We start from the raw sequence: 27,289 nt of genomic DNA on the forward strand, positions 1-27,289 counted from the left end.
TCAAACTTACACACAATTGAGAACATGGGACACACTGCAGGAACATTTATGTTTAATGATAGCATCAGTAATGTCAAAGCTGATCACTCTGGAGATGAATTAAACGTGTGTGTTTGCCCCACATGACTTTTCCACTCCAGAGGATCCATTTTTTTAAAATATATCTACAAACTCAGTGTGGACTGTTTCACTCCAGTTAAACTGTATATTAACAGGGATAAAAAATATTAGACCTATGAGTCAGCCAGAAAAACGCTGCAGAGCTGCACAATAATCCATTTTTTAGCATTTCTATGACTTGGCGCAGATTAATATGTCGGTATTTTCTGCCAGAACAGAGACAACAGGACGTGTGGAAAAGCTTGTGACTACAGAACTACTTTATTTAATGGATTATTTTTCTCAACTTATGGACTCATGGTAGCATTAAAGGTATTTGTTTTACATGGTATTGATTTAAAAACAGTACATGTAATATAAGTTTCCACACTCACTAATTTCATATTTACAAACACATCAACAGTGGGGGGCATAGTGCACTAAACAAAGAACAGTCCCCTAAACATTACAAGTCAAACAGTAAGTTTGGTATGACAGAAACATCCATCAGTGCTTATTAAACGTGTGCTTTTTAAATCAGGCTGCAGCAAGGAAAGCAGCGACTCCGAGAAACAGGCAGCTAAAGCTGCAGGCAGCCGCCGACTGAGAGGACGGCGAAGACGACATGGCGATGGTGACTGCAGGCCTGCAGCCATCACAGTTTGCACCACAGAAGAAGCAGGAGTCCACACTGCGCAGCACTCGGGAATTATACGTGCTTATTGCTTTTCTCACTGAAATAAAAGATATGATGAGTTTACATAAAACAGTCCTGAGAAGCTGGACTGTCAGATCGTTCACAGCGGCGCTCACTTGGTTCATAGTAGTCGTAAACGTGCACCACAGTGTCCTGCACACGGGCCACTTTGTAGTTCCTGACTAGAAGAAGCTCAATGCAGACCTCGGACTTGTTGAGCTGCAAAGACAAATGTTACAGAGTGTCCCAGTCACCCAATTCTGCTATTTTATAAACACTTGTATTCATTTAATATAGTAAACGAATGCTTGTGATTCACTGATGAAGGTGGTGAAACAGCGCAGCACACATGAAAAGTGAATTTCACCTCCGTGGGAGGAAAGCTGAGCTAAATCCCATTTTTCCAACATTGTTCGCTTCACACCATTTTCACAGTTCATCCACATTTGATCCACAGTACAAACGTTTCTCTCTGAGGAGAAACTGTTTCACGTGAATCAGAGCTGTGCTTTTCTTTGGTTAAGCCACTTTCAGCACATATATTAATATATAAATATGACTTCATTCATTTTTAAGTCACTCCTTTGGACAGATGTAGAAGAAACCATGACACATGCTGAGTTTCCTGCTTTCTTTAGACTCTCCAAAGTATCTGGATATGAAAATGTAACAAACTGCTTCATTTTAATGGGAATGTGTTGGTTCTAACGACAGCGTGAGTTTTAAAGGCCGATGCTGACTGCTTTTAGACCGCTTACCGAATCCAGGTACAGGCTGACTTTCTCAGGTGACGTCTCCACCTTCCTGATAACTGCTGCTGTGAGAGCAGTCTTATTAGAGAGCGTGAACCCGCTGAGCATGCCTACCTCCAGTATAACCATACCTGTGCGAGGTATTGTCTGAATTTCCTTTAATCTGGAGAGGACAAAAGTGGGAGAGCAAAATTTCCTGAATATTTAACATGAATGGAAACATAACTTCTCTCAGCTGCTGCCTTCAGGGGTCTCCACAGCATCATCATCTGCCTGCATCTCACCCCATCCCAGCATCCTCCTCTGTCACACCAACCCTCTGCATGTCCTTCTTCACTACATCTATGACCCTCCTCTGAGGTCTTCCTCTTTTCCTGCTGCCTGGCAGATCCATCTTCAGCATCCTCTGTCCGGTATATCCTCTCTCCCTCTCTGCACACGTCCAAACTATCTCAGCCTCGCCTCTCTGACTTGGTCTCAAAGACACTCAGCCTGGTGCACTTGTTTTTAATCTTGTCCATCCTTAGAAGTGAGTGCATCAGAGGGACGGCTCAGGTTAAGCCCCCCTGTGGCTGGATTAACCAAATGATAAATAACACCATAAAAACAGGCATATATCAAAATGAAAGGAAAGTGCTCACCTTGTGCATATCGACAGTTTTATGTGATTGTGCTCACTGTCATCAGCAACATCAATCTGTAATGAGAAAGCTTCCTCGTCTGCAGCTTGCTGGAGGTTCTGTGAAAAGGCTTCGCTCTCCAGGTGGTAAAAGACGTTCAACTGGACGGGTTCATGGAAACAGGTAAAAATGTTTGAGTTTCGATTGAGAGCTGAAATCTAAAGTACTGCAAAAAATCCTGCACACAGTTTAAAAAGGACCATTCAGGATAAACGCTAACAGGACAATGGAAAGATGAACTTTTCACCACAGTCCTCTGAGTGATTATCTGGATGCACCGAGCACGGAGAGACACAGTCTGCATCCCAGATGTTAACTGCTTGGGGTCCATTATCATGCAGCATTTTCATTTATTTAGCATTTATAATGAAAGCTGTTATCATGCACAGCTGCTGCCATCAGTTTATTCTGGTCATGCTCTGGTGGTTAAACCGTCTGCCGAGCTGAACGCGTTGGAGGAAACATCCCTGCTGTGTAACGGGGTCGTTTCAAATCGCAATCAAATAATTCCTGAAATGGAATCACAGAACCAGAAAAGCTGCACCTGAAATGTGGCGAAGCCTCTTCCTTCCATGTAGATTTTTAGATGCAGATCTTTTTCAGCACTAATCTAAACAGGAAACAGGAAGTCAAAATTGGAGATTCAATGAATTTCAGTTACAGTGCATCAACCACCTAACATCAGTCAGGGCGAATGAATGCACCTCTTGGCTTTGATACGTTCGATAGTTGGTGGAGTTGATTTGAAACAGTGACGACGATGTTGGAGAAGATACGTGCAGCCTGAGGTTAATGGCGTTGGCGCCACTGAATGCTGCAAAGAAAGCCAGAGCCTGGAGAGCTACCACTGTGTCCTGAGGAAGAAAATGTAGCCATCATATAATATTAATACCAACTTTGGTTCAGACTTTAGGAATATTATGGGATGTAATGCCATGGCTGGCAAGAGCTGAAACATCCTGTAGAAACGAATCTCTGACAGAACTGAACAGGCTGCTCGTTCTGCCCGTTCTCCAGGTGGAGAATCACCTGCGTGGTTCTGTAGCCCCCCACATGGTTTCTCTGTGTGCTTAACCACTTCATGAGTGCAATGACGTCAAAGAGAGAGCCGTGCCTAACGTGAGCCAGCAGCACGTAGGAGGCCATCTCGATCTGTGCTGCAGGCGGCTTCTGGTCATGTGACCTCAGGCCAACAGACGAACTCCACATCATCACTCCATCTAAGAGAATAATGGCATGATTAAATAATGGCTAATTAAATAAGTCTTGAAACAAGCACACAGTGACTGATTGAAGGCTGCTGTTTGTTCTTTAGCTGCTGCTTCGGTTCTTCTATAAAGGCTCAATCACCTATGTAGTCTGCCCTACTGCTGAGCTGTAGGAGGGCGCTGAAAGAGACAGGACTGTTGGCCAGAGCTAAAGCGTAAGCCACCAGAGCCAGGCTGTAGTTACTGACCACACCGCCAGACACTTTGTCCTCCAGGTAGTTTGTGGCCAGAGACACGTTTTCCTGGTACATGTCCTTCACAGAGAGAAACCAGATACAGCATCATTATTGCTTTACCAGTGTGTGGTCACCTTTAAATATCAGGGTCTTCAATGCTCAAAAAAATGTGTCTGAATCTATTAAAGCATTTAATTAGCCCTCTCTACTGAAATACACATGTTCCCCTGACTCACTGCGTAGGTGTGGTCCTCCAAAAGTGCAATCAGCACATAAGCGGTCAGCGCCACCGGGCCGTTATCCAGACCTCCCTGCATCTCTGTGTGGATCAGTCTGCCCACCTCGCTGAACTCCCCTCGGGGCCCCTGTTGTTTCAAGAGCCAAGCCACGGCCCTGTGCAGGACGCTCTGGTCTATCTGCATGTAGGGCTGAGCGTGGAGGAAGCAGCGCACTACAAAGGCTGTCAGCCTGGATCCACAGAGAGGAGGTGAGTGAAGGAGGAGCATCAGAGGAAGCCAATTTACCATGCTGGTGACCTACCATGTGCTACCAGAGGTGTCGCTGTTTCCAAAAGCACTGAAGGAACCATCATCTCGTTGGTAGGAGAGCTGCTTCTGATAACCTTCCAGCACAAACACAACCTCCAAATCAGTGACATGACAAACAAGAATTTATGACAAATCCTGGGCTGGAATTACTCAATTACCCCTCAGAAGATGTTCTTAAATATCCATCAACTCAGTGGTGTTTATGGATCATCTACAGGCAACTAACCTTCCATCATGTAAGCTAGAGCCTGGCTCCTGATCGTGCTGTCATCCTGAGTTGAAGCACTCAGGTACTGAACAACATACACGCTTGGAGCAAAGTGGATCATGTTCTGCTCCCCACATCCAACCGGCAGCTGAACCAGTGAGCCCAAGTTGTTGATGGACAAAGCCAAGATATCACCTGTGAGAAGCAAAGCATGGGAGAAGATGAGAGATTTAACTGCTGCACAGCATGTTAGAGCAGGCAGCACAGACCTAACACGTGTTAAAATACAGCAACTTCTGTCTGAGCTGGATATAAAAGAAAGAAATGGGCACTTAGAAAGTCAGGGCGGGGGGGGGGGGGGGGGGGGGGGGGGGGGGTAGCTGTAAGGGAAAACATTTATCCTGCGGCCGACTAACCCAACAAGCACTGAACCACAGATCTGGCTATAGCTGAGGAAAATCCTGGCGCTTGCTTTTCTAGCATGATATATGCTTAATGCCCCTCAGTGAACGAGGGCAGGCCAAACACAGAGCTGCCCACAATGTGTCCACCATAAACACTGCTGTTTGATGTCCATTATTCCCATTTTTCAGCATTCTGAACGAACTTTTCAGAAGTTTGATGTGCATATATCCGAGCTAACCATCTAAACACAAAGGTGAACGTGAACACAAATTACACAAACCTAATTAACTCAAAGTGAACAAACGTCGGCACAACAAACAGCAGCCTTACCAGCTACTGCCACATGGGCCCTCTGACTGCCGGGTACCACGTCCGGAGGAAAGGAGAACGAGACAGTTCTGGATCTGTTGGATTTCTGCGGTTCCAGCTCCAAGAACAGAGTCTGAGAGAAGTACTGCTCAACTCCTTTGGGCTTCAGCAACATGGAAGCAATTCACTGTTATCATCGGACTAACTTTGTCCCACATAGCAAGATGTATTTTTTGGTACAGATGTCAGATGGCAGACCCATACCTTCACCATTACTCTCCAAACACAACTGTCTGAGGCCTCTGCAGATACAGCATCCACAGATATTTCCACCTGACCCAGAGCCAAAGGCCTTACAGGGAACTGGGCCGAAGCAGAGACGTGACTCCCTACGGTGATTTTTTGAGCATGTATAACAGACGCATCCTTCCGCTGTGCCAGAACAAACTCAAAGGATTTGCTCTGTGCTAGCAGCACGATGACCTACATATGGAGAGAAATGTATGACAGCAAAGCACAATCCTTAAAAACATGGAAAATATGTTGTGCCAGAAATAATTCATCTGACAGGGAGACTCTTGGCTCTCTCTCTAAAGAAGTGAGATGATTTACCAATCTCAGCCTTACTCAGCTAGAAAATACCACAGTGTGTCCTACATACATCCATTTCCTGCTCTAAATGGTTGATGACGTTCACTTCCAACACAACCTCCTCTCCTCTGATGAGGCGTGATGGGACGACCAGAGACAGGGAAAAATCTTTGGAGACAGTCAGCTGTCAATGAGACGACATAAGGAATGATTAGCAAAGGTTGGGGAACAGAATTCAGAGTGAGTCTCAGTGCAGACAGATAAGCTCCCTGTTTGTTTGTCTGGAAATACCAGAACTCACAGCCAGAGCTTTGTTACCTTTTGTGGCACAGGAGTGAAGCCCAAACCCCAGCTCTCTGACATCACCAGTGCCAAAGCTCTCATAGAGGTAACACCATCTGGCACAGTTATGTTCTCACTTGTCCACATCTGATCACTGAGAGAAACAGGAAGGAGCAGGTTGTTCCTTAAATAGCAGCATGCAGTGAACTGATATGATCAGCTGAATCCTCTCAGCCCTTACCTAACATTAGCGTCTAACCACAGTAAAGACTCAGCACTATCCATCCAGTGGCTCCAGTACCTCTGCACCTCTGCGGCAGGTCCCTCTGCACGCCGCCCCAAAACAGAAAACAGACCCGACTGCATTCAGCTGAACAAATGAGGGATCGAGTCAGGATGGAGAAGGACTACAAAACAAGAGCCATTTACCATTTACAGGCTGCAGTTTTTTATATAAGCCTGCATTGGTCAGCATCCTGAGATTACAGTCCTGAGGTGGGAAAGGAACGAGAAAAGCAGGTAACAATAAATCAGAAGCAGGTGTGATGTAAGGTGTCAAACTACAGGGGATCCCAGCTTTTAAATAATCTATGCTACCACACACACACACACACACACACACACACACACACACAGAGGCTGCCAGAGCTTCGGAGGTGAGAAAAGGTGAGGCTCTGTTTCCTCACTGTTACAGTAATCCAGAACCCTCGGGTCCTGCATGCAGAACACCGAGGTTCCCGTCTCTTCGAAACAGGAGTCACCGCCTAACAAAGCACACAGATACGTTACATCCAGACGAGCCGGTTACTGGTCACGTTTTAGATTCCCGTGCAGGATCTAACTGGGAAAAGTGTGCCGGGGGATGTTTTTACAGACTGAGACGGCTCAGAGAACAAAATGACGAAAATCTGGTGGGATATAAACAGGTGACCTTTTGATCACAGAGGTTTAAATTTCATGCTTTTGTCTGCAGACATCATCAGCATTTAGTTTTCCGTTGCCGTACCCCTTCCACTTTAAAGTCCGGATCAGACTGCGGGGAATCCTCGTGCGTCCCCAATACCACGACTCCCAGCTGGGACCTGGATTCAAGGCCAGTCACAGTGAGCGATACCTGCTCACCTGGTTGGGCCCTTTCACTGCTCCAGTTTAAGAATACCTGAGGAGAGCACGTCCACAGACTGTGACAGGGTTGATGAAGAGGATTATTAGAAGAATACGATAAAACAACAAGTTACTGTACATGCTGATCGATGGATATACGTGCTGTGTCACTGACAATCTCGCCATCAGAAACGATGGCGTAAACAGTGACACAGGCCACGGGGGACCAGGACAGCGCTGGGCTCAGTGAGAAGGACGAGGAGTTGTGTGTCCCAGCAGATACCACCTGCCCTTTAGAGCTCACCTAAAAGCACAATAAATAACCAATAAATCATAAAGGAGAAGCAGGAGTTAACTGCATTTAAACTTTACTAATTATGGGATTGAAGAAGTATCATGTACAGGGAAGTCCATAACTTCCCATAATGATCTTCCATACATCCCCCGGTGGGGGGGGCGAGAGGCAGACCCATAAAGAGCTCTATAACTGTAATCTGTTTAAGCACACATGAAGTACTGTACACTAAATATTACATATAAACATGCAGCGCTGTTTAATGAAGAACTGACTCAGAGGTCCACCTGACGCACTGACCATTCGTTCAGTGTGTACAACACAAGAAAGAGAAAGTCCAAAGAAATGAATGAAGTCAGAAACACGTGAGGTCAAAGTTCAACAGGACATTTAATCCTGAGATCATTTCTGTGGTCGAGATCTGAATCCACACATGCTGTATTCAATCAAACAAACCACAAAGTGAAGCTTCGTTAGTTTAAAGCTGCTCTCTACATTCAGCTCCAGAGGCAATCCAATCTGAAAATGAAAAACAGTAAAATCATGTGTTTGTTATAGCTTTCTTTTTTAATTGTAAAAATATATTTTCTATATATTCACTACCTGTGCAGGTGTGTTGACTGGGAAGATCTGAATATATGAGTCACTGAGAGAGGAGGAGTTGGTGGAAACCTTCAGAGTCTCCTCGCTGGATTGGAATCTGGCCTAAAAATCAGGATTTAGATCCATAAATAAAACATGTGCACCTGTGAGCTGCTGTTCTCCATCTTTCTGTGTTCTTCCTATTGGATCAGAACATTACAGCTCATGTCTAACCTGTTACATGTCCTACAGTTGTGTAATATTACACCACTGAAACTTCTCCTCTTCCACGTCCAAGAACTACAATACTGACCCGGATAAAGAGCATCGCAACTCGATCCTGTAATTTAAGCCTAATGTGGACGTTCCCGTCCTCAGACACAGGAAGTATCAGAGCTGTCGGTTCCACATCGTTCACCAAAGTTCTCTGACTGACTTCAACCACAGCAGAGTGCCTGAGATCCGAGGAGCTGAGCGGCTTTCTGTCGTATCTTGAGATCCTGAGCTGTGAAGTACAAGAAGAAGGTACTAATACAGCACTGAGATGATGATGATGATAATTTTAATGATAATCACTCACATTTGCAGAGAAGTGTAAGGATGGCTTCAGAGTGGCAGGAAAATCCTGGAACGTAAGCTGGAATGCATTCTGCATGAGGTGGACTGGCACCGTTCTGTTCACTCTAAATCCTTAACACAAAATATTATATGGTTTGATGACATTTCTGAATCTGCTTCATACTTGAAGCAGCACTAGTTTATTAAATCAGACCTGTGGAGCTGTCCTTAACAGATACAGAAACATGCACGACGACGCGACCGTCACTGCGAACCGATGACGACGGGAGAGTCTGAAGTTGATCGTTGCTGAAGAAAAACCGCGTTGAGCCGTAGATCTGAAAGGTGAAGAATTCCAGTTGACGTTCATTTTGGTCTGAAGATGAAACCCTGAATAAACACTGAGACCCCCACCTCTTTAGTTTGCATTGCAGAGGTTGTATTGCTCACAGCAGACTCCAGAGAAGCAACTAATGTTCCATGTACAGGTTGTCCACTGGGGTACCTACGTGAGAAAACATACATTTGCTTCCCTTATATGTATGAAACTAGGGCTGCATAAAACGATTATTTTAGTAATCGAGTATTCTATCGATTATTCCATCGATTAATCGAGTAATCGGATAAGAAATACTTTTTTTATTAACAGTTTATCTGCATATGTTAACTTCCGTACCGCAGTTTTTCGCCGTGTGAACAAACAGCGGTGGATGGAGGAGCTACAAAGTTCTCTTTTCTTCACCTTAACACTTGCTGATCAGGTGCTTGATGAAGGACCTCCAGCTGTTTCCCAGTAAAGATTTTAATGGTGGTTACTAAAAGAAAAAGCTGCTGTTTTGGACGCTGAAAAAACTTTCCTTTTGCAGTACTTGAGCTCGCCGTCTCTTTGCGCTTGCGCAGTTCAAACCGCTGCCTGCTATGAGTGTTTTGAAAAACTAGTGGCTGCGGGAGCTATGGCGCATGTGTGAGTAATGGTGTAATGCTTTGTATTCACAAGCATTCTCAAAAATACGTTTCTACTGCAGGTCTATATTTAGTCACTAATAAGGGATTAAAGTATAAAAAAAATTTTGACGGAGCCTCCCGGTCCTGGGGGGCGGGCCTTCCGGTACCGAACCATCGCTAGTGCTAATGGCCCGCGCTCGCTAGCAAACCAGTTCTGGTAGCTACAGCTGAAGTAAAGACAAAAATAGCAGCTGAAATTCTCAGCGAGCACAACACACACAGACACACAGAGAGCAGTGGAGGCGTGGAAATGCATGTCAGCGACAACTGCCACCCGTCCCGTAAAGTACGGAACCCCGTGTTACAGGCAGAGCCTTCCCCTTTAGGATTGCAGCCTTGTGGGGGATGTATTCCAAGTGGGAGGTGCCATGTTGTAGGCTTGGAGGGACCGCCCATGTGTTAGTTGTCCTCTGCGCCGCCCTGTGTTGTGTGTTGCGGGCTAGCGCAGGAGAGGGAAAGAAAAAGTGTGTTCGGGGGCGGATGAAAAGAAATAAAGTTTTGTTGCTGAAATCGTGGGAGTTGCTGTCTTTCTACGCCTGGCGGAAGCTGACCCGCTGTGAAGAAGCAGGCTTGTTACCCACTACGAGCCGAGTGAAGAATACGCCAGGGGTCTCCTTACCACGGTTGGGAGCCGCGATCTGGTCGGGTAACACCCGCATGTTACGGAGCCGTATTCCGCGGAGTCCCGTAACATACGGGGTTCTGTATTTTACGAGACAGGTGGCAACTCTAGATGATCCACTCTGTGTTAAAGGAAATCCATCGCAGCGACGGAGAGCTTTTTATAATCTGTGTGTGTGTGCGCGTGATTCACACTCCAGTCCAGTAGGTGGCGGTAATGCAGTTCTATGTTGGTTTGCCAGCCACCAATAAACCCACAAAAAGACGACGGAGCACTAATGCTAGTGAGGAGCGCCGCTTACACCGAGACAGCTGAGCGCTGCAGAGTTTGAACGAAGCATCGACACAGTAAATTTGTGTGGATAATTTTTTAGAATCGATTTAATCGAGTTAATCGATGAATCGTTGCAGCCCTATATGAAACGTGACATTATTTCCTCAAATGAGCCAAAGGAACTCACAGCGCTCTTACTGATCCTGAGAGGTCATCACCAACGAGGACACGTGAAGGTGTCTTCACCAGAACTTCAAAGTGTGGGCGCTCTGCAAGTGTAGATGATATTTTTAGTAGGTTTGCCATCTCAGTTTAATGCAGCTGAATCCTGCCTGCAGGAGTGACATCATAAACAGAACTGTTTGATGACGGCGTTACGAAGGGTCAGTTAATACAACAGAAGACGGACGTCTGTATTAAATCTGTGCTGCTCCATCCAGAGCGAGCTGAGGTAAGCGCTCTGCCATCACAGTAATATTGTAATAAAGTGGTAGTTATGTTACCATAATGCTCCACGATGAACAGTTTCTCATCAGTCACGCCCTGCATGAAAGAAGATGGAAGAAAAAACAGGATGATATTTTCCTTGTCACAGCCTGCAGAGGGAAAAAAGTCTCTGCTCCTAAAATCCTACATTCACTGAGGCTGTGACCACCCAACGTCCAAGAAGAGGCCCCTGGGACAAATGGAATTCTTCTAACACAATTCCTAGATTCCCTGTGGACTCCCACCTGTCAACGACATTCCCACTGGGATCCTGCATGTGACAAAGGAATATCAGTCCAGGTTCCCACCAAACATGCCTGACTTAAAAAAAAAGATCTACTCCTCTGGCTTTGTTCCTTCACACAGCCCACAGAAACCTACCCGCACAGAGACGTCCACCTTCCCTTCATATGGACGGTTATCCCACTGAACAGACACCACTCTGACCTTGACTGTGTCCCCTGGACTGTAGCGCCATCGGTCAGTTTGGATGAAGGTGGAAACATTCCTGCGACTGAAGCTGAGGGTGGTGGTGTTGGTGAAAATGACGCTGTTCCCTTTGTAGCCCCACACCGTCAAGTTTAAGTGGGAATTCTGGGTTAAGGAGTCAGGAATCTGGAGCGATGACAAAAGTGTTAACACTGATCCCAGTCAGACTTGGATAGAAAGAAGGAAGCGATACTCACAGGAGGAAGTGTGAGGACACTGGTCAAACCTTTAAAATAGAATGATGTTTTAGGCCTCTACTAAGTCAAAAGACATTAAATAAAGGAGCTATGTGAAATCGCAGGATCACCTTCTCGGAAGTCTTTGGTGTGAGATACTTTGGCGATGCCATTTCCCACTTCAGCTGTCACCGTGCCGGGGAAGTCATCGAAAACAGTGACAGCCAGAAGAGTTGGCGTCCCAGCATGCAACACCTCTGGACCTGAGATCAGATATGATGCAGCACTGGCACAGAGGGAAGAAAGGTGTGTTACAGGTGAACCAGTTCTCCGTGAGTTCATTGGTGGATGCAGGCGTTCTCTATCAGGAAATGACCGTGGCTACATTTGTAACAAATTAGTCCACTTACCCGGACAAATCCTGCGTCCAACCAGAAACAGCAAAACTCACAACTCTCCAGCACACAGCCAGAGTCCAGATCGGGTTCATGTTCACACTTTGAATGTTCGTCTCTGACTCAAACCGCTTCCCTGTCCTCGACCTGAGAGTGACAAAACTCCGCCTCCTGTCCTCATGCCAATGCCCTGGGGGGGGCGTTCTCACGTTAGGATGCATACACATGTCACTGCACATAGATTCACTGTCACACGCACACACAACACATAAAGCGAGTAGGAGACGTTCACACACTTGATACCTTTGCCTGGGGGGACAAGTGTTGTTTGTCCATTCAGAGTCTAACCCCCACCCCCTCCCAAAGCCCAGAGAGAGACGCAGAGGTGTTATTGTATCCATAATAATGACAAAAATAATGTATTGAATGTCACCAGGAACACAAAGCTGCCCGAGTATTTGACATATAACTAGCAGAGTTTTGTCTTTGGGTGTTACTCAAATATAGATGCCACCAATCAAATCTGCGCTGATTAAGCAAATATTTTGCTACATGATGGGACTCTCTGTGGGCTACAAACTCCTATCAGCACAATCCAGCAGCATCATAAACAGGCTTGACATTTTAATTATCTTGTGACAGTAAAGGACGGCAGGCCAGCGGGGGCTGTGCAGGAGAAAATGATGAGTGTGATCCGGCAGTTGTCTAAAACACTCACTCTCATCCACTGAGCTCAGCTGCTTTCAAACTCAAATGAGGTTTTTTTTATAATTGCTTGTTTAGACCTTTAAACCAGTGTGACACAAAAATACTGGTTCCACAGAGAATCAGAGGTAAAAATAGCATCATGGCGATTATGAGGTGACATTATGGGTGCAACACTGACCATGCTTCAGCCACTAAACAGTAATTAAAGTTTTTACTGAGGAACAACAGGATGATGCAGGGAAACAAAAGCCTGTATGAGCTCCGTTTGAGCAGCAGGTGGCAGTAAAGCCAAGGCTAAGCCACATTCAAATACGAGCTCCTCCCAGTTTAACACAGAGGAGATGAAAATCCTCAAAAAGCCCATAAATGGATGTTCACGTCCATTCTTCTCACTGCAGCAGTTCATAACTGTAAAGATACCACACAGGCCGTTTGAACCATATACAGTTTATTTCTTTGGCATCATTTTTCACACTAGTTACATACAAACATACTTTACAATGTGAGGAGCATTTGATTAATTATGGCGCGTACAACTTTGGCAACAGTTTCCAACATGTCTTAAAAATACCAGCTGTGCATCAGCGAGGATGGAGGTATGAGATGAGGTGGTGTTGAAACCGGATGTGCAAGCTTGTGTGGGCTTGTATTTGCTTTTGTAAGGCACATCCCTGAGAGACGTAACAGCACCGGCTCTGAAACAACATGGAAGCACTTTGAATTTTTGATCAAGCTGCGTGTTTTTTCTGTCTGTGAGGAAACGCCGACGGTTACTCAGAAACAAACTATCTGCCTGGATGAGGCCTTGCAGCTGAATCCCTACACAGCCTTTACAGGACTACTGTTACATTCTGACATCAACACAGTGCTGACAGAAATCGTGTATTTACACAGTGCTAAAAAGGTCCAGAAAGGTGTGGAACCCTTACAAAGCGTCACATATAAAAGCAAAAAGTTGCAGATTTGGTGGAGGACATAATCTAATACAGTACTTTGGACAGTAAAGTACCAGTGTGGAGACATTTACAGCAACTCAGCTTGCACACACGCTTTCCACAGAAGGGTGCTAAAAAAGGTTCCATGTAATGGGGATTTCTACACGGTGCTCACAATAATATCCACTTTAAAAGCTAAAATGTGGAACGTCTGCAGAACAGAAATGACCAGAGTCCACACAGCTTGGGTCCATCTGTGCTTGCATCTTTTGGTTACAGGCTTTTTGGCCCCGTCACTGCTGCTTCTGAGATGATTTCAGTAACAAAGTGTAGCTTTAAATCCACGTTTAACCACCCACCAAAAGCAGCATTCAGGGAACGATTATTATAAACAGGAGCTTCTTTCAGAGATCTTAAATATCCTCTGTGGCCGGGCTGTTTGACAGCACCGCTGGCGGTTACATCTCAAAGTGGCGGTACATGCTCTCCACGTAGCTCAGAACCCGCTGCCAGTCGGGACCGCCTGCTCTCAGCATCTCCTCTACCGTCTGTTAAACAGACAAATTTATGAGCACAACACAAACAAAATCCATTGTGTGTGTAACCAGAAATTAGTTAAAGACACAAAGTCTTACCAGAGACTGGGCGATCCCAACACTCTCTCCTGTTTTGAATGCTAAACTGAGATTCTCCTTCTACAAGGGAAGAAACAAATCGATACGTTTAACAAATAAGTCACTTCTTCCCGTCAGTCACACGGGCACCGGGCACTACCTTGTTCTCAGGACTCAGGCTGCTGTAGGGGACGTGTGAGGGGAGGTAGGTGTGGTAGACGGCACAGAACGCGAGCCCATCGGCCCAGCTGCTGCTGAAGTTGGTAATGTCGATGTTCTGCACGAGGAGGAAGAGACACCAAAGCCTAAAGTGAGTTTCAGGCTCTTAACGGACAACAGTTGAGTACTTCTCTGAAGCAGCAGCATCTGTTACATTTATCACTTCAGGGTTTAAAACCCTATAAACCCTATAAAGTCTAAAGTGCACTTCAGAATTCAGACCATCATTATTAAATCCTTTATTTAATAACTGAGAACAGACCTGTCCACAAACACAAGGGCACATATACATGTTATGCTACAAGAAAAGCCTGTGGACGTGCGCACACACACACACACACACACACACACACACACACACAGAGAAAATTGTTGGTACCTTCCATTTAACAAAGAAAAACCCAAACTGACAAAAGTCATAATAAATAAAAATGTACTGAAAACTGATGAAAATCAGACATTACTCGAGTCACTTGAGACTGTTAGACCAGACTGACCAACCTGAGCACCAGTCTATGACTCTATGCTGCACACATGGATCCTGGAACGCCCAGAACTGTACAAGATCAACAGGACCCTCAGAGGCTTCATCGGGAACTCAATGGGGATGTGGAGAACAACACTAGAGGTCAGAAGTCACCATCAAGTGTGGGATTTACCAAGGAGATGCCCCGTCCCTGCCTGAACCCCCTCAGCCAGATCATTAACCAGATGGGCTATGGATACCGACTACACAATGGAGTAACCATCAGCCACCTCCTGTACATGGATGACATTAAGCTGTATGCCAGGAGTGAACGAGGCATTAACTCACTGATCCAGACCACCAGGATCTACAGCAGTGACACTGGAATGTCCTTTGGACTGGAGAAGTGTAGTCAGGAAAATGGGAACCATGAAGAGGCTGCTAGGAAAGCTGCAAGCTCCAAGTACCTGCAGAGAGTAAGGCAAGTCCTAAAGGTCAGCTGAATGGGAAAAAGAAGATCTGGGCAATCAACACCTACGCCCTGCCGGTCATCAGATACCCTGCTGGGATAATACGCTGGACAAAGGAGGACATAGAAGCCAGTGACATCAAGACAAGAAAGCTCCTTACCATGCATGGAGGGTTTTAATAATGCATTAGTCTTATCTAGCACTTTTCTAGACACCCACAAAGACGCTTTATAATTTCATGCACTATTCATTCACACCTCAATCATACCTGGTGGTGGTAAGCTACTAATGTAGCCACAGCTGCCCAGAGGCAGTCTGACAGAGGCGTGGCTGCCAATATGTACCTACGGCCCCTCCGACCACCAAACACACAACCACATTAACACTTAGGCAATGTGGGTTAAGTGTCTTGCCCAGGGACGCAATGACAGCATGTGCGCAGACAGGGACGCGAACCAGCAACCCTCCGGTTGCAAAGTGAGCACCTGCCCATTGCGCTACTGCCAGCCCAGTTTTACCCCAAATCCAGCACCCTGACTGTACGCTAAGTGGAAGGAAGGAGGCTGAGGATTAGTGAGTGTCAGAACCACCACAACAAAGATCCATGAATACATCAGGAAGATGGCCACAAAGGATCATGTGCTTAGTGAGTACCTCAGGCAGCAGAAACCTGAGAAAGAAGAGGAAGAAGAACAGGAACCATCGAGGAAGGACAGGCCTCTGCACGGCGTGTACCACTGGCAGATAGAAGAAGTGGCTGATATAGAGAAATCCTACCAATGGCTGGACAAAGCTGGACTGACAGACAGCACAGAGGCACTAATCATGGCAGCACAGCAACAAGCTCTGAGCACAAGATCAATAGAGGCTGGGGTCTACCACACCAGGCAAGACCCCAGGTACAGGCTGTGCAGAGATGCCCCTGAGACAATCCAGCACCTAACAGCAGGGTGCAAGATGCTAGCAGGCAGGGCATACATGGAACACCATAGCCAAGTGGCCGGCATAGGAACATCCGTGCCAAGTATGACCTGGAAGTCCCGAGGTCAAAACTCAGTGGAGAACATATAAATTTAGAGATTCGACCACAACATGGACGACTGAGCCTGCAAACTGAAGTGCATGTCAGCTACGTATAAAAGCAGGGTCGGGATCACCTTGTAGCCTTGGGTTCGACTCTGACACCAGCGGAGCAGCGAGTTTCTCTTGGAGCCTCCGTGGCGACGCAGCAGCAGGTTGAAGCCATCCTGGGACCTGAAAACAACAAATTTAAAGCCGTCAGTATGAACTGCCACACAGTGGAGCCGCTTATAGAAGAGAAAACGTCATTAAAACTGAAACAAGTACCAGAGACAATTTTTTGACTTTAGCTTTATGATTCATTTACTTCAGTGAAAATATGTAATTCAGTTTCCAAAGGAAGTGACCGTTAGGTTGGTCTGATCACACAGTGTGCTGCTGTGGAAGTGTGCAGACTCACTTGGTGGGTGGCAACTCAGCGAGGGCTGAATTATACTTGTTTAAAGACTCCTCACGTTTTCCTGCACACACGAGAAATGAGGCTGCATTACCCAACAGCACAAACTTCTGCATGCTGTCAGCTGCTTCTGTAAATCCCTTCATTTATAAAGGAGTTTAAAACTTTTCAAAATGAACTGAAGATTAAAACAAAACATGCAGGAAGAACTGTTCTGACTGTATGCCTGAAGTACCGTGCTGAAGAATATCAACTGAGACTGAACTACAGCACAGATGTATTTGTACCACAATACTGTGAAGCAACTCAGCGCCACCTTTATTTAACCAGGCCGGTCATTATTTACAGCAGCAGGCTGGTAAAAGGAAAAGCATCTTCAGGAAATGAAGGTCAAAGGGTCACACACACACACACACACACACACACACACACACACACACACACACACACACACACACACACACAGCCAACTCTCAGGCGCTCGGCTTTACGGCAGAACTAAACACGTTTACAGTCTGATACAACAAATGGTTTAGGGCTCCAACTTCTTTCATAACTGCACAGTGGGTGAAATTTTAAATAAACAGCTTATTAATAATTCATAAAGTTATGCATTATTAGGGGCGTGGCCTAAACAGGAATGATGACAAAAGCAGCTTTGTCAGAGTCACTTTATGGTCTCCTCTGTGATATAACCATTAGCTGATAACTTGGCCCTCCCCCTCTCATCTAAACACTTCTGGCTCTAAACAATGAATTAAATATGGTGAAGCACGTTTTGTGTCTTTTACACACAGGTGTGGGAAACTCAGACACACTCACCTGCGTTGTTACTCGACCTGCCGTCTGGCCACTCCAGATTTCGATCTCTTAATTGCAAAAACTTTTAAACAAAAAAAGAGAGAAATATCTAATGAGGTATAACAGGGTGTGTGCAGGCATTTCTTGATCAACAACCAAATGCTAATGAAGCAGCTTCCTCCATATAAATCTCACCTTATTTGTGGGCCCAGCTGTCGCAGCAGGATTGGACTGGGAGGATCCATTCAGCGTGCTCTCAGACTCAGAGGAACTGGGTAATCTGGACAGGCTTCTGCAGCACACAGTGGATAAAACAAACCAGTCTTGGTCAGGACTGAAGGCTCAAACTGAACTGTTCTAACTGTTTAAGTGGCCACGTTGATGCAACTAAAAAGAAAAGCACAACCACAGTCCTGACCAAGTCTGGTAACTGCAGCTGCACAGAGCTTTAGCTTTGAAACATCTGCATGAAAACCATAAAGAGCCAGCACCACAGATGTGCAGCAGAAACACTGTTTTTGATGCATTTCCAAGAACGCATGCGATCAGACTTTTTGCTCACCTCGACCTCTCTGCAGTCACCATCCTTCGTGTTTCACTGGGTCGAACCCCCTCTCCACTCCTGTCCTCATTGGTCACATTTCTCAGGTAACGCTTAGCCACACCTTTACAGTCTGTTTTCGCCTCTTCATCAACATTCTTCACGGCTTCATTCTGACTCCTACTTTCCAGCCTGTACACCCCCCTCTCCCTGCCTCTGTGGCTTCCTTCCTTGTTCTCAGACTTGTTGGACTCTCCATTTGGCCTCTCAGGTTCACGGCAGGATGCCTGAGCTTCAGTTTTGCCTTGGACCTGGGTGACATTAGCCAGCTTTTGCATGCTCTCCTTCAGCTCCTCTCTCAGAGTAACCAGCTGTATGTCAGCCTCCTTCTGTCTCTGCCGGGCAGCAGCCAGCTCCCTCTCAGTGTCTTTGTGATCTGTTTGGAGAGCCGTCAGCTCCTCTTCTGCCTCAGCTCTCAGGCGGTCTGCCACTGACACCGCCACCTGGAGGTCAGCCTGGAACTGCAGCCATTCCCCGCGCTCTGACTGGAAAGGGAAAGCACACGCTTTAGTTACAGGAAAATCTCAGTATGTCCAGCTGATTTAGGATGGTTTGGAAGATCTGCATTTTAAAAATATATGTAAATTAGTGTCAAGCTACTTTAGGGCTAACGAGGCTACAGTGTCCGTGTCCTGTGGGGGCATGCACTGGCAGAGCTGACTTCTGTTACACCAAACAAGTGCAGCAGAAGCTGAATGGAGATCATTAGTTTTGCAGATAATTTGTCATAAAATAAAAACAATACTGCAGGAAAAGTTAAATAAAAATTAGACATTGTTCAGTTACATTAGGCCAAAACATAAAGGATAACCCACACAATCAAAATCATTTTTACAGCAGACTCAAACAGCTCAGCTTTCCACACAATGACTGCAATCAAATAAACGATCAGATATCCATTTGGCCGTCATTACAACACAAGCTGAACTGAAGCGAGCAGCAAGCCTCAGCAAGCAGAGGGCCGCGGAGCCGGCACGCCGACTCAAATGTTCTGCTTGGTTTTTAGATTATTTTTGGAAAACAGCTCGAACGTGAACAGAGAAACAAAGCAAATGTGAGCAGCATTTTGGGAGCTGGACCAAAGACTGCGTCTGTGACACCATCAGTGTGGCTGCGTTTTCTCCACAGGGTGAAACTGAACTCTGAAACAGATTCAGTTTCATATTGTAAAACAAAAAACTTTCCAGCACTGCAGCCCCAGACATGCACAAACACTACTCCCAGACATCAAAACAGGCACTCAGAGCCAATGAAGCCAAGAGTAAACGATACCAGACTATTAAAAAATGTTAAGCACCCAACATCATAAAAACAAAGCAGAGGGATGTGAGAAGAGTAAAAGAAGACAGGAAGGACAATCAAGGATTTATGTAAAAGCAGTTCAGACTGTGGAGACGTTTAAGCTGGGGAACTGTGAGAGTGGAGGAGCAGAGGGGGTGGGACGGCTGGTAATTAGATGAAGAATGGATGAAGATGTGGAGGAGGAGGAGGTGAGTCTGAGCCAAGCTGTTCCCTCATCTGACCACTGACTCAAGACCACAGCTGGACCTGATTACACTGGATGCAGGAGTGCACGCACACACACACACACACACACCCCTCCCTGATTCTTTCACGTCAGCATGAAACCTCATTGCTTCGCTTTCTAACACATATCCATGAGTTCAGGTTCAGCACGTTTTCCCTGGAATCCTGGGAACAGCAGTCCCAAAGGACAGTGATTCCTGTTTAGAGGATTCTGACTTCTATATTTAGCATTAGCAAAAAAAAATAAAAACCCTGCTTGGACTTGAGAAATCTTGTCTTCACAGAGTCTTTGTTATCTGGATGTGGACACCAACTGGAGCATGTCTGTTTAAGGAAACAGGAAGGGGTGCTCCTCAGTTCACAGAGATAAGGGTGTGGACTGTCAGCACTAAGACATACACGCTCGCTCAGTCCCTCAAGACCCGACCCAGTGCCCCGCTGCAAGACCAGATGTAGATCCAGCCTCGACAGGCACACATCTATGCTCTTGATGCAAATCTGACTTCCTGACAATTCCTGGAACGGGTCCAGGACACTGGGAGATTGTGCGCTGTGTGTACCACTACATGTGCTATTGTGTCCCTAGTTCACCTCCCCACCCAGTCCTCCTAATGTGGGGAATCATCCAGGCTCAGTAACTGCTCCTCTCTCCAGCTTTCAGCAGGCTGTGGTGTGCATTAAAATCCATTTCTACATCTATTAGGAGACAATTCACGCCTCCATTGCAGTCACACAAAAAAAATCTCTGCAAATGATACCCAACAATAACCTGGGAGAACTTGCAAGTTGCATATCTAATGCAGTGTGCTAGAAATTCAACACAATATGCACACTTGTGTCCCCTCGTCCCATCCTTCCTAACACACAAAATCTTCATTCTACATGCGCTCAGTCTCTGCAGCCTGTCAGAGTGAACAGAGAGAAGCTGGAGATCATTCCTGGGAATCTCAGGCAGTGTTCACCTGGAAGTGATTCCAAAGGCAACCAAATCTCCAGGAGGGAACACAAATCTGACCATCCACCCCCACACAAAGCTGAACACAGTCATGAATGGAGCATTTTCAGTTTTTTTGGTTAAGATAACTGAAAACCTGTCACGCTCATAAGCACAAACACATGGTACATTTGATAACATCCTTAGCAGTTCTTTGCACATTGAGTAATCATGTTCTTTCCCTGGAATTCAGTTTAACTACAAAGACCTGGAAATGCATTATGACTGCTGGATCGACAGAGAAAAATGAAGAGTGCTTGGAAAAGTGGTGCTGAGGACAGATGAAGAAAGCGCTTCGGAGAGGCTTATCTGTCCGAATGTGACTGGAAAAATAATGGTCACTTAAATTACAAGAAAAGAGGGGTCAAAAATGGGCCAGATCCTAAGAGAAAACGGCGTAAGGAAGGTGGGGTCAGATGAAAAGATGGATGGGAGCGAATGCAGAATAGAGGAGCGGTGAGGTGAAGACATCCAGAGGAAAGAAGAGATGAGAGAGAGCGAGCTATCAGCCAGGTTAATTCCTGTGCTCAGGGTGGAGCGCTCAACTCTCTGATGAAGAAAGAAAAGGCAGAGCAGAGGAGTGAGGGGAGGGGGGCAGGCCTCTGAAGCCACAATCTTTATTGCATGTACACACACACCCACACACACAGTAAAAACATGGCCACTTGGTCAGTGCTAGCTGCAGCCCTCAGCCCCCTCTACCTCACCACAGAGCACAAAAACAAAACAAGTTTTGTGTTGGAAACAGCTGAATGTGAACCCCTCCTCTGCACCGCACTCCCCTTCTCCAGCTCTCCACACAAAGGATCTCAGAGAAGCTCATCAAGCTGAGCTTCTGCTGGCTTACATCATCCTGCAGAGGGCCCATGCAAACACAGGTTTGGACTGCCAGGACTTCCATAACACTGTTATACCACAGTCCTCTGAGGCTCAGCTGGACCAGGCAAGGCTTTTATTTCTAGGTCCTTTACAAGGATGTGGGGAAGTTTGACTATTACGTAAAGACAGCTGGCATGAAGGAGGTGAGGAATAGAAGAGCTAGAAGGTAAAAATGTAATTCAAATAAAATAATTCAAACACGTGACAAAAATGAAAGAACAGCAGAAGCGAGGACAGTGAGGACAGAAGACAGTGGAGGGAAAGAGCCTGCGATGGGGGAGGCGCGCCCTTCTGTCGTACTCCAGCTGGAAGCCTCTGGCTACATAAGGGAGGGTCGGGAATTGGAACGAATAACTGACAGGAAATTACTCAAGAATATCACCATCCTCATATGATCGTGGAATGAATGAGCAACTGACCCGAAGAATTTGATTTCATTCTTACTGTTGTCACGTTACTCAGCTCTGGGGACTCACAGCCAGGCTGAGTGAACACAGCTGGAGAGTCCCGTGTGAGCAGAAACCACCTTCCAGGTTCACAGTCACTTCCTTTAGAATTAAAAGAGCTCACCTATTAAGACTCAGGCCGGCGTGTCTAAAGGAGCAACAGTCCCATGAAACTGTCTCTGATAAACGTGTTGGACAGAGTATGATTTTCCTCTAGTGGAAGGACAGGAAGACCTTCATTAGCACAGCTGCAGCTCTCGGGGGGGGGGTCGAGCAGAGTCGACTTCAAGACTTGTTGTTAAAGGGGAGTGGGGTGGGGGAGGGGTGGCGGTGTGATATGTGCTAGTGTTACCGCTCGGCTCAGAGGTCATACTTATACGTCACTTCCACTGCAGCAAACGTGTGTCCTGTATATAAAACACAGGACTGATTTCAGAGGAAAAAGGACTCATTGAAACACTGACGTGTTTTCCATGCCAGTGTGATCCCAGTTTGAATGGTTGTTGAGGTCTGATGGCTCAGCCTTTGGGGTTAAAGGTCGATATTTTGGGGCCTCCAATCCAGCCAGTGGATATTCAGGCCATGACTTCCTGTCCCAGGCATCTGTCCCTGCACTGTTTCAAGACTCTGTTCAGGCAGATGCATGCTTCACAGGAACTGCAACTGGCTCTTCAATTATGATTAGTCATAATTACTGAGACTACAAATGGAAACCAGAAGGCATCAGCACCAAAACTGTCACATCTATGAATGAGTATGCACACATCAGTTTATGAGAGCTTTCTTTGGAGGCAGAGTTACGCGGTTTCCAGAACATAAAACTTTTATGCTCATCTCACCTCTAATGTGCTCTTCAAACTCTTCACTTCTGTCAGCAGATGCTTCAGTATCTCTGAGGGAAGGTCACAGAAATGTCAGAAAGCATCACATGCATATAAAACACAAAAACTGGACTGAACAACCATCCTGCAGGGAGTATTACTGCAGTACTTATTTAAGGGGAACTATTGAAATACTACTACTATAACAGACTAATTTCTCACCTGCTGTGCTAATGCTCCCGTCTTCACTGGCAGTGATAGCCAGAGTCATCCTACACTCCTCCAACAGCTTCTCCAGTTCCTCGCTTTGGCCGTCTCTCGTTTCTCGACACTGCGGCAAAGACTGACTCAGACCGCTGTCACTCTCTCTCGAGTTCGGCCCCACAGAGCTGCCCGCCACAGGTGAGGCACCGCACAGAGAAGGGCTCTTTATGGGGCTGACAGCCACACTCTTCTCTGGGGTGACAGGAACCCTTGGTGTGGAAGTAGGAGGGCCTCCATTCCTCCCCCTGGCAGCTTTCTCACTCACTGCCACAGCACCTCCTGGCTTGGTGTGCACAGGGTTAACTCCAGAGCTAACCGTGGAGCTGTTTGAACCGACTGGTGGATGAGGCCTACAGTCAAGAGCGGGGCTGCGAGCGCCGGGAGTAGTCGGCGAGCCATGCTGCGACTTCCTCCCAGTGGGCCCAGTGACCGGTACCAGAGGTAGAGAGGAAACTGAGATCGCAGAGGAAGGTTGAAGCCGGGGAGCTCCGGCTGTGAAAGCAGCACCATCACTCTGTGGAGTGGTTGGTGGGGTGTGGAAACTGTCTGCTTGAGCCCCTAAAGAAAACAGAAAGTAAGAGCAGCCAAAGCATGTTTGAATATGGTGAAGAGCTGTGACTCAAGGTTGTTATATTTAACTTAACTAGATGTGAAAAAACATTTTAGTTTACTAAAAATGGGACTTTTGAAAAAAATTAACACCAACGCAAACGATTTTGTGAACTTGGAAAATTAAAAATAAAATATAGAATGAAATATCCTTAGTTTAGCATCTGTTAGCATGGAAAACATGTCATCACAGCTGATGCCTGATGAGGCGTTGATGGACGTGTTTTCTGACACTACAAGACTGAGTCAGCTGCTTGCCTCTGAGGTACGCCCTTCATATAGCGATAATTAAAAAGACAAACTAAAATTAAAGCTTTTCAAACAATGAAAACTATAGTGAAAAAAGAAAATCCACCCTGGAAACTCACTGAAACGGAATAATTATTCCTGTCTGTAGTTTTCCACATAAAACATTCATTGAAGAACAATTCCCGAAATAATTTCCTTGTTTCTGGTTTTAACTTTATGCTGGAGCGTTATGACTGCAGGGGGACTTTAAAGTGCTCATTTCCAGCTCCTTTTTTAATATTTATTGAAGTAACTGTGCATGATTTACAGTTCAAAATAATCACTCTTACTGTATACTGAACCTTGGTGCAGCTGCCTATTTCACACCCCCATCTGAAACATTTTAGCTCCTCTTCCATGAAGTCAGCTTTCTTCTGATTGGTTGCCTCCTTGTAAACAGAAGGTCTGAACAGCAGGTGGGCGGGGCACATGATCTCACAGGCTTACCTGTGTGCCTGAGATGACTGCATTAAGTACAAAACTGTGAAACAGGTGTTCAGAGCTGACTGAAGCCTGAGCTCACTGACCTCAGAGTCTGAAGCTCTGCTGTAACAGCACATATACATGTCCATAAACATGTGACAGAAAGTAAGGAAATCACAGCCGTCACCTGACACCAACCAGCACAGACCGAAGGAACACACTAATCACCAGCAGTCTGCTGACGCTGAAAACACCATGGCCTCCACTGACCAGCAGAAGGCCCGGGCCACGGCCCTGATGATGAATGCTTTAATACGAGCATTCCTCCAGGACTGCTCATCCTGCTGCTGTGATTCTCCGGATTCAGGCACACACACACAGACAAAGCACAAACAATTCCCATGCACTGACATATTTGCAGCAATGGGACACCAATACATTTTCAAACTTGACACATGTTGATTTCCACTTCTCGGCATTCCTGGCCCATCACAGCATGGCTGCATTAAGAACTCAGGAGGCTATGGGAACCCGGAGGCAGCGTCTTCTCTCCTTTTCCTTGTTTGGACAAAAGCCTCACTATGAGCAAAATGAATGTTTTTTTCCTCTTTTTCTTTCTTTAGTGATGTAAGATCAGCAGTTATGCACCACCTGCTGCAAGGCCAGCTCACTGAGAAAGAATGACAGGACTGTCTAACAGCGCTCTCATGTCAGCCCTACTTTTTATTTCTTCATTCCAGACCTTAATGCGCTCGTCCAGCCATGCGCATGGGTGGCAAGCTGACTGAATGAGAGTGAATGTGTGTGGCTCCAGTGACGTTTGTGTGTGTGCGCGCGCGCGCGTGTCAGATAGCATTAGACTTCCTATGATTAATCCGCTGCCCTTGTGCTGAGCTGGGGAATTCTGCCGATTCATCACAGCTGGCCCGGCGGGGCCAGAACGAATCACACGGGGACGCGAGGAGAATGACCACTCACTGAGCAGCGCAGGAGAGCTGCCAAGATTCCTGCTGCAGCGCACACGCACACACACACACACACTTTCCATTTGCCTCTGTGTTTGTTGCCTTCAGTTTCGTGATTACTCTTCATCCACCTTCACTTTTTGGGAATTCTAGTGTTCCCTTTCCCTGTATCACATGAATCAGAGCTCTGTGGTGTCCTGGAAATTTCTCAAAACAATTCAAAACACGAGGCCAACCCACACAGCCATCTGTGCACAGAGCCAAACCTTTCAAATCCATAGAGACACAGCAAAGAAGGTTCTACCAATTTAAAGAAAGTACACTGAGTGTGGGCACGCGTCGGTGTTTGAGGGCCGACCTACCTGTGGGTCCGTGGCTGTCCTTGGTGGAGAAGTTGCCCATACTGCAGTAATGGGGCTGGGGCCAGTGCTGCGGCCCTGCAGGTGCTTGTTGCGCTTCCGCTCAGTCCAGACCACAGCGGCAGAGTGGAGGTGACCGACACACCGCACATCCAGCAGAGGCTGAACTCCTGCACTGTTATCCAGCTGAGAACTAACTCAGTGAGTGCAGCTATGAGCGCTGAAACCGACGCGGACTGAGGAAGTTTACACGGAGTTCATGCTGCTCATTTGAATGATAGGAAAATCAGTGCGTTTACATAATGAGGCTAAAACACATGAGTGAGATCAGAAGTGCAGGCAGGACGCTGCAGCGCAGCCACACCAGGAGACCAACGCTGCGGGCACGGCGGCTCTGACTGCACGGGGAGTGTAAGTGGACCAGAAACCAACAGAAGCACGAACGAGTGTTGGTGACTTAAAAGCTCACATCACTGTTCTAAAGCCAAAGCTCTGCTCCACAAACTTTTACTCGATTCAAGAGAGAAAAGCCACCCACGTCCAAATCCACAGAAGTCACACCTGTGATGTGAAAAGCCAACAGAGGTTTATACAAACTCCCGAAAGAGTCTCAGAAGTTCCAGGTCCTTCGGTCCTGCGTCTGCTAAACTCTTCTTCTTCTTCTCCACGCTGTGTTTTCTCCGGCACTGCTCAGCCGAGCGCACTGCCCTGCTGCTCCTCACCGGGAGGAGCCGGAGGCACACGGAGAAGCGCAGAAGCGGTTTCTGCTGGAAAAAGTCAGGTCCGAGAAACATTTTGCTCCTGGAAGCATTTTGATAAAGAGGTAAAAACTTGTGGATGACCGACTGCACCGGTCTCCGCCCGGCGTGTCCACCGGAGGGCACAGTTAACCCGTGGAAGGAAAACCTGTTGCTTCAGCCTCCGGGAAGGGGATGGCCCACTGACCTGCTCCGGGCTGAAAAACGAACCTGCTTTTCCTGCATACATCATTCACACTGTCCCACCCACAGTTTGGTCCCACACAACTGAAGTGCATCTTTGGATGAGTGTTTTTTTTCCTGGTTACACCTTTGCTTTAATGCCATCATTTGTTTTTAGCTGGATTGATGGTCATCAACAAGCATCTGGAAGGTGCAGCTTATAATATATGATATTAATGGCGGTGTATGTGTATGTTTGAGCCTGTGTGGATCAGAGAAAATCCAGAATAAACTCAAACTTGTGCTTGTTTTTTAAAGTTATTAAAGCCGTGCTCTACAATCATCCCAGCCTGAACAAAAAGCAGTTCAAAGAAATCTTTAAAAACCCCAAATTACCGTCACAGCCACGCCCACGCTGAGTGGATGGAAACGTCTCACCACAGCTGATCTCTGCTGGTCACACACATGTGAACAGCGTGTGCTTAAGTGGGCTTTTTCATGGT

General features: G+C 46.3%; 2 protein-coding genes across 2 annotated transcripts; both read right to left on the reverse strand.

The window, feature by feature from the left end:
* Nucleotides 1-257: 257 nt before the first annotated feature.
* On the reverse strand, nucleotides 258-12,095 carry LOC115772879 (CD109 antigen-like). The gene is made up of 32 exons (XM_030719307.1): nucleotides 12,016-12,095; nucleotides 11,737-11,891; nucleotides 11,627-11,655; nucleotides 11,322-11,555; nucleotides 11,089-11,211; nucleotides 10,958-10,997; nucleotides 10,642-10,723; nucleotides 8,969-9,059; nucleotides 8,769-8,892; nucleotides 8,577-8,686; nucleotides 8,310-8,501; nucleotides 8,018-8,119; nucleotides 7,871-7,933; nucleotides 7,259-7,423; nucleotides 7,022-7,174; nucleotides 6,445-6,505; nucleotides 6,257-6,341; nucleotides 6,052-6,169; nucleotides 5,804-5,917; nucleotides 5,407-5,625; nucleotides 5,164-5,305; nucleotides 4,447-4,623; nucleotides 4,213-4,294; nucleotides 3,909-4,140; nucleotides 3,579-3,750; nucleotides 3,258-3,448; nucleotides 2,933-3,082; nucleotides 2,773-2,838; nucleotides 2,190-2,329; nucleotides 1,555-1,711; nucleotides 913-1,015; nucleotides 258-833 (listed from the first exon to the last, which is right to left on the reverse strand). Exons 1-32 carry the CDS (start codon nucleotides 12,093-12,095, stop codon nucleotides 637-639), a joined length of 4,149 nt encoding a protein of 1,382 aa, XP_030575167.1. The 3' UTR covers nucleotides 258-636.
* Nucleotides 12,096-13,152: 1,057 nt separating this feature from the next.
* LOC115801370 (cytospin-A) lies at nucleotides 13,153-26,722 on the reverse strand. Its single transcript, XM_030759153.1, has 11 exons — nucleotides 25,870-26,722; nucleotides 23,181-23,780; nucleotides 22,977-23,029; nucleotides 18,253-18,776; nucleotides 17,886-17,982; nucleotides 17,712-17,772; nucleotides 16,893-16,953; nucleotides 16,570-16,666; nucleotides 14,418-14,534; nucleotides 14,279-14,338; nucleotides 13,153-14,191 (listed from the first exon to the last, which is right to left on the reverse strand). The coding sequence occupies exons 1-11, from the start codon at nucleotides 25,907-25,909 to the stop codon at nucleotides 14,102-14,104; spliced, it is 1,800 nt and encodes a 599-aa protein (XP_030615013.1). The 5' UTR covers nucleotides 25,910-26,722; the 3' UTR covers nucleotides 13,153-14,101.
* Between the last annotated feature and the right edge of the window lie 567 nt (nucleotides 26,723-27,289).

This window comes from Archocentrus centrarchus, chromosome 22, assembly GCF_007364275.1.
Source record: "Archocentrus centrarchus isolate MPI-CPG fArcCen1 chromosome 22, fArcCen1, whole genome shotgun sequence".
In the NCBI taxonomy this organism is placed as follows: domain Eukaryota; kingdom Metazoa; phylum Chordata; class Actinopteri; order Cichliformes; family Cichlidae; genus Archocentrus; species Archocentrus centrarchus.

What these genes read in the sequence shown, in the direction of transcription:
- LOC115772879 (XM_030719307.1), bottom strand. Translation starts at nt 12,095, where the DNA reads ATGAACCCGATCTGGACTCTGGCTGTGTGCTGGAGAGTTGTGAGTTTT. An exon ending in CGGACTTTAAAGTGGAAGGG is followed by an intron (nt 6,506 to 7,021) that starts GTACGGCAACGG and finishes TTCCCACCTCAG; the next exon opens with GACTGTAATCTCAGGATGCT. An exon ending in TTACGACTACTATGAACCAA is followed by an intron (nt 834 to 912) that starts GTGAGCGCCGCT and finishes CTTTTATTTCAG; the next exon opens with TGAGAAAAGCAATAAGCACG.
- LOC115801370 (XM_030759153.1), bottom strand. Translation starts at nt 25,909, where the DNA reads ATGGGCAACTTCTCCACCAAGGACAGCCACGGACCCACAG. An exon ending in GGACAGCCACGGACCCACAG is followed by an intron (nt 23,781 to 25,869) that starts GTAGGTCGGCCC and finishes TGTTTTCTTTAG; the next exon opens with GGGCTCAAGCAGACAGTTTC. An exon ending in GCCTGAGTCCTGAGAACAAG is followed by an intron (nt 14,339 to 14,417) that starts GTAGTGCCCGGT and finishes CTTCCCTTGTAG; the next exon opens with AAGGAGAATCTCAGTTTAGC.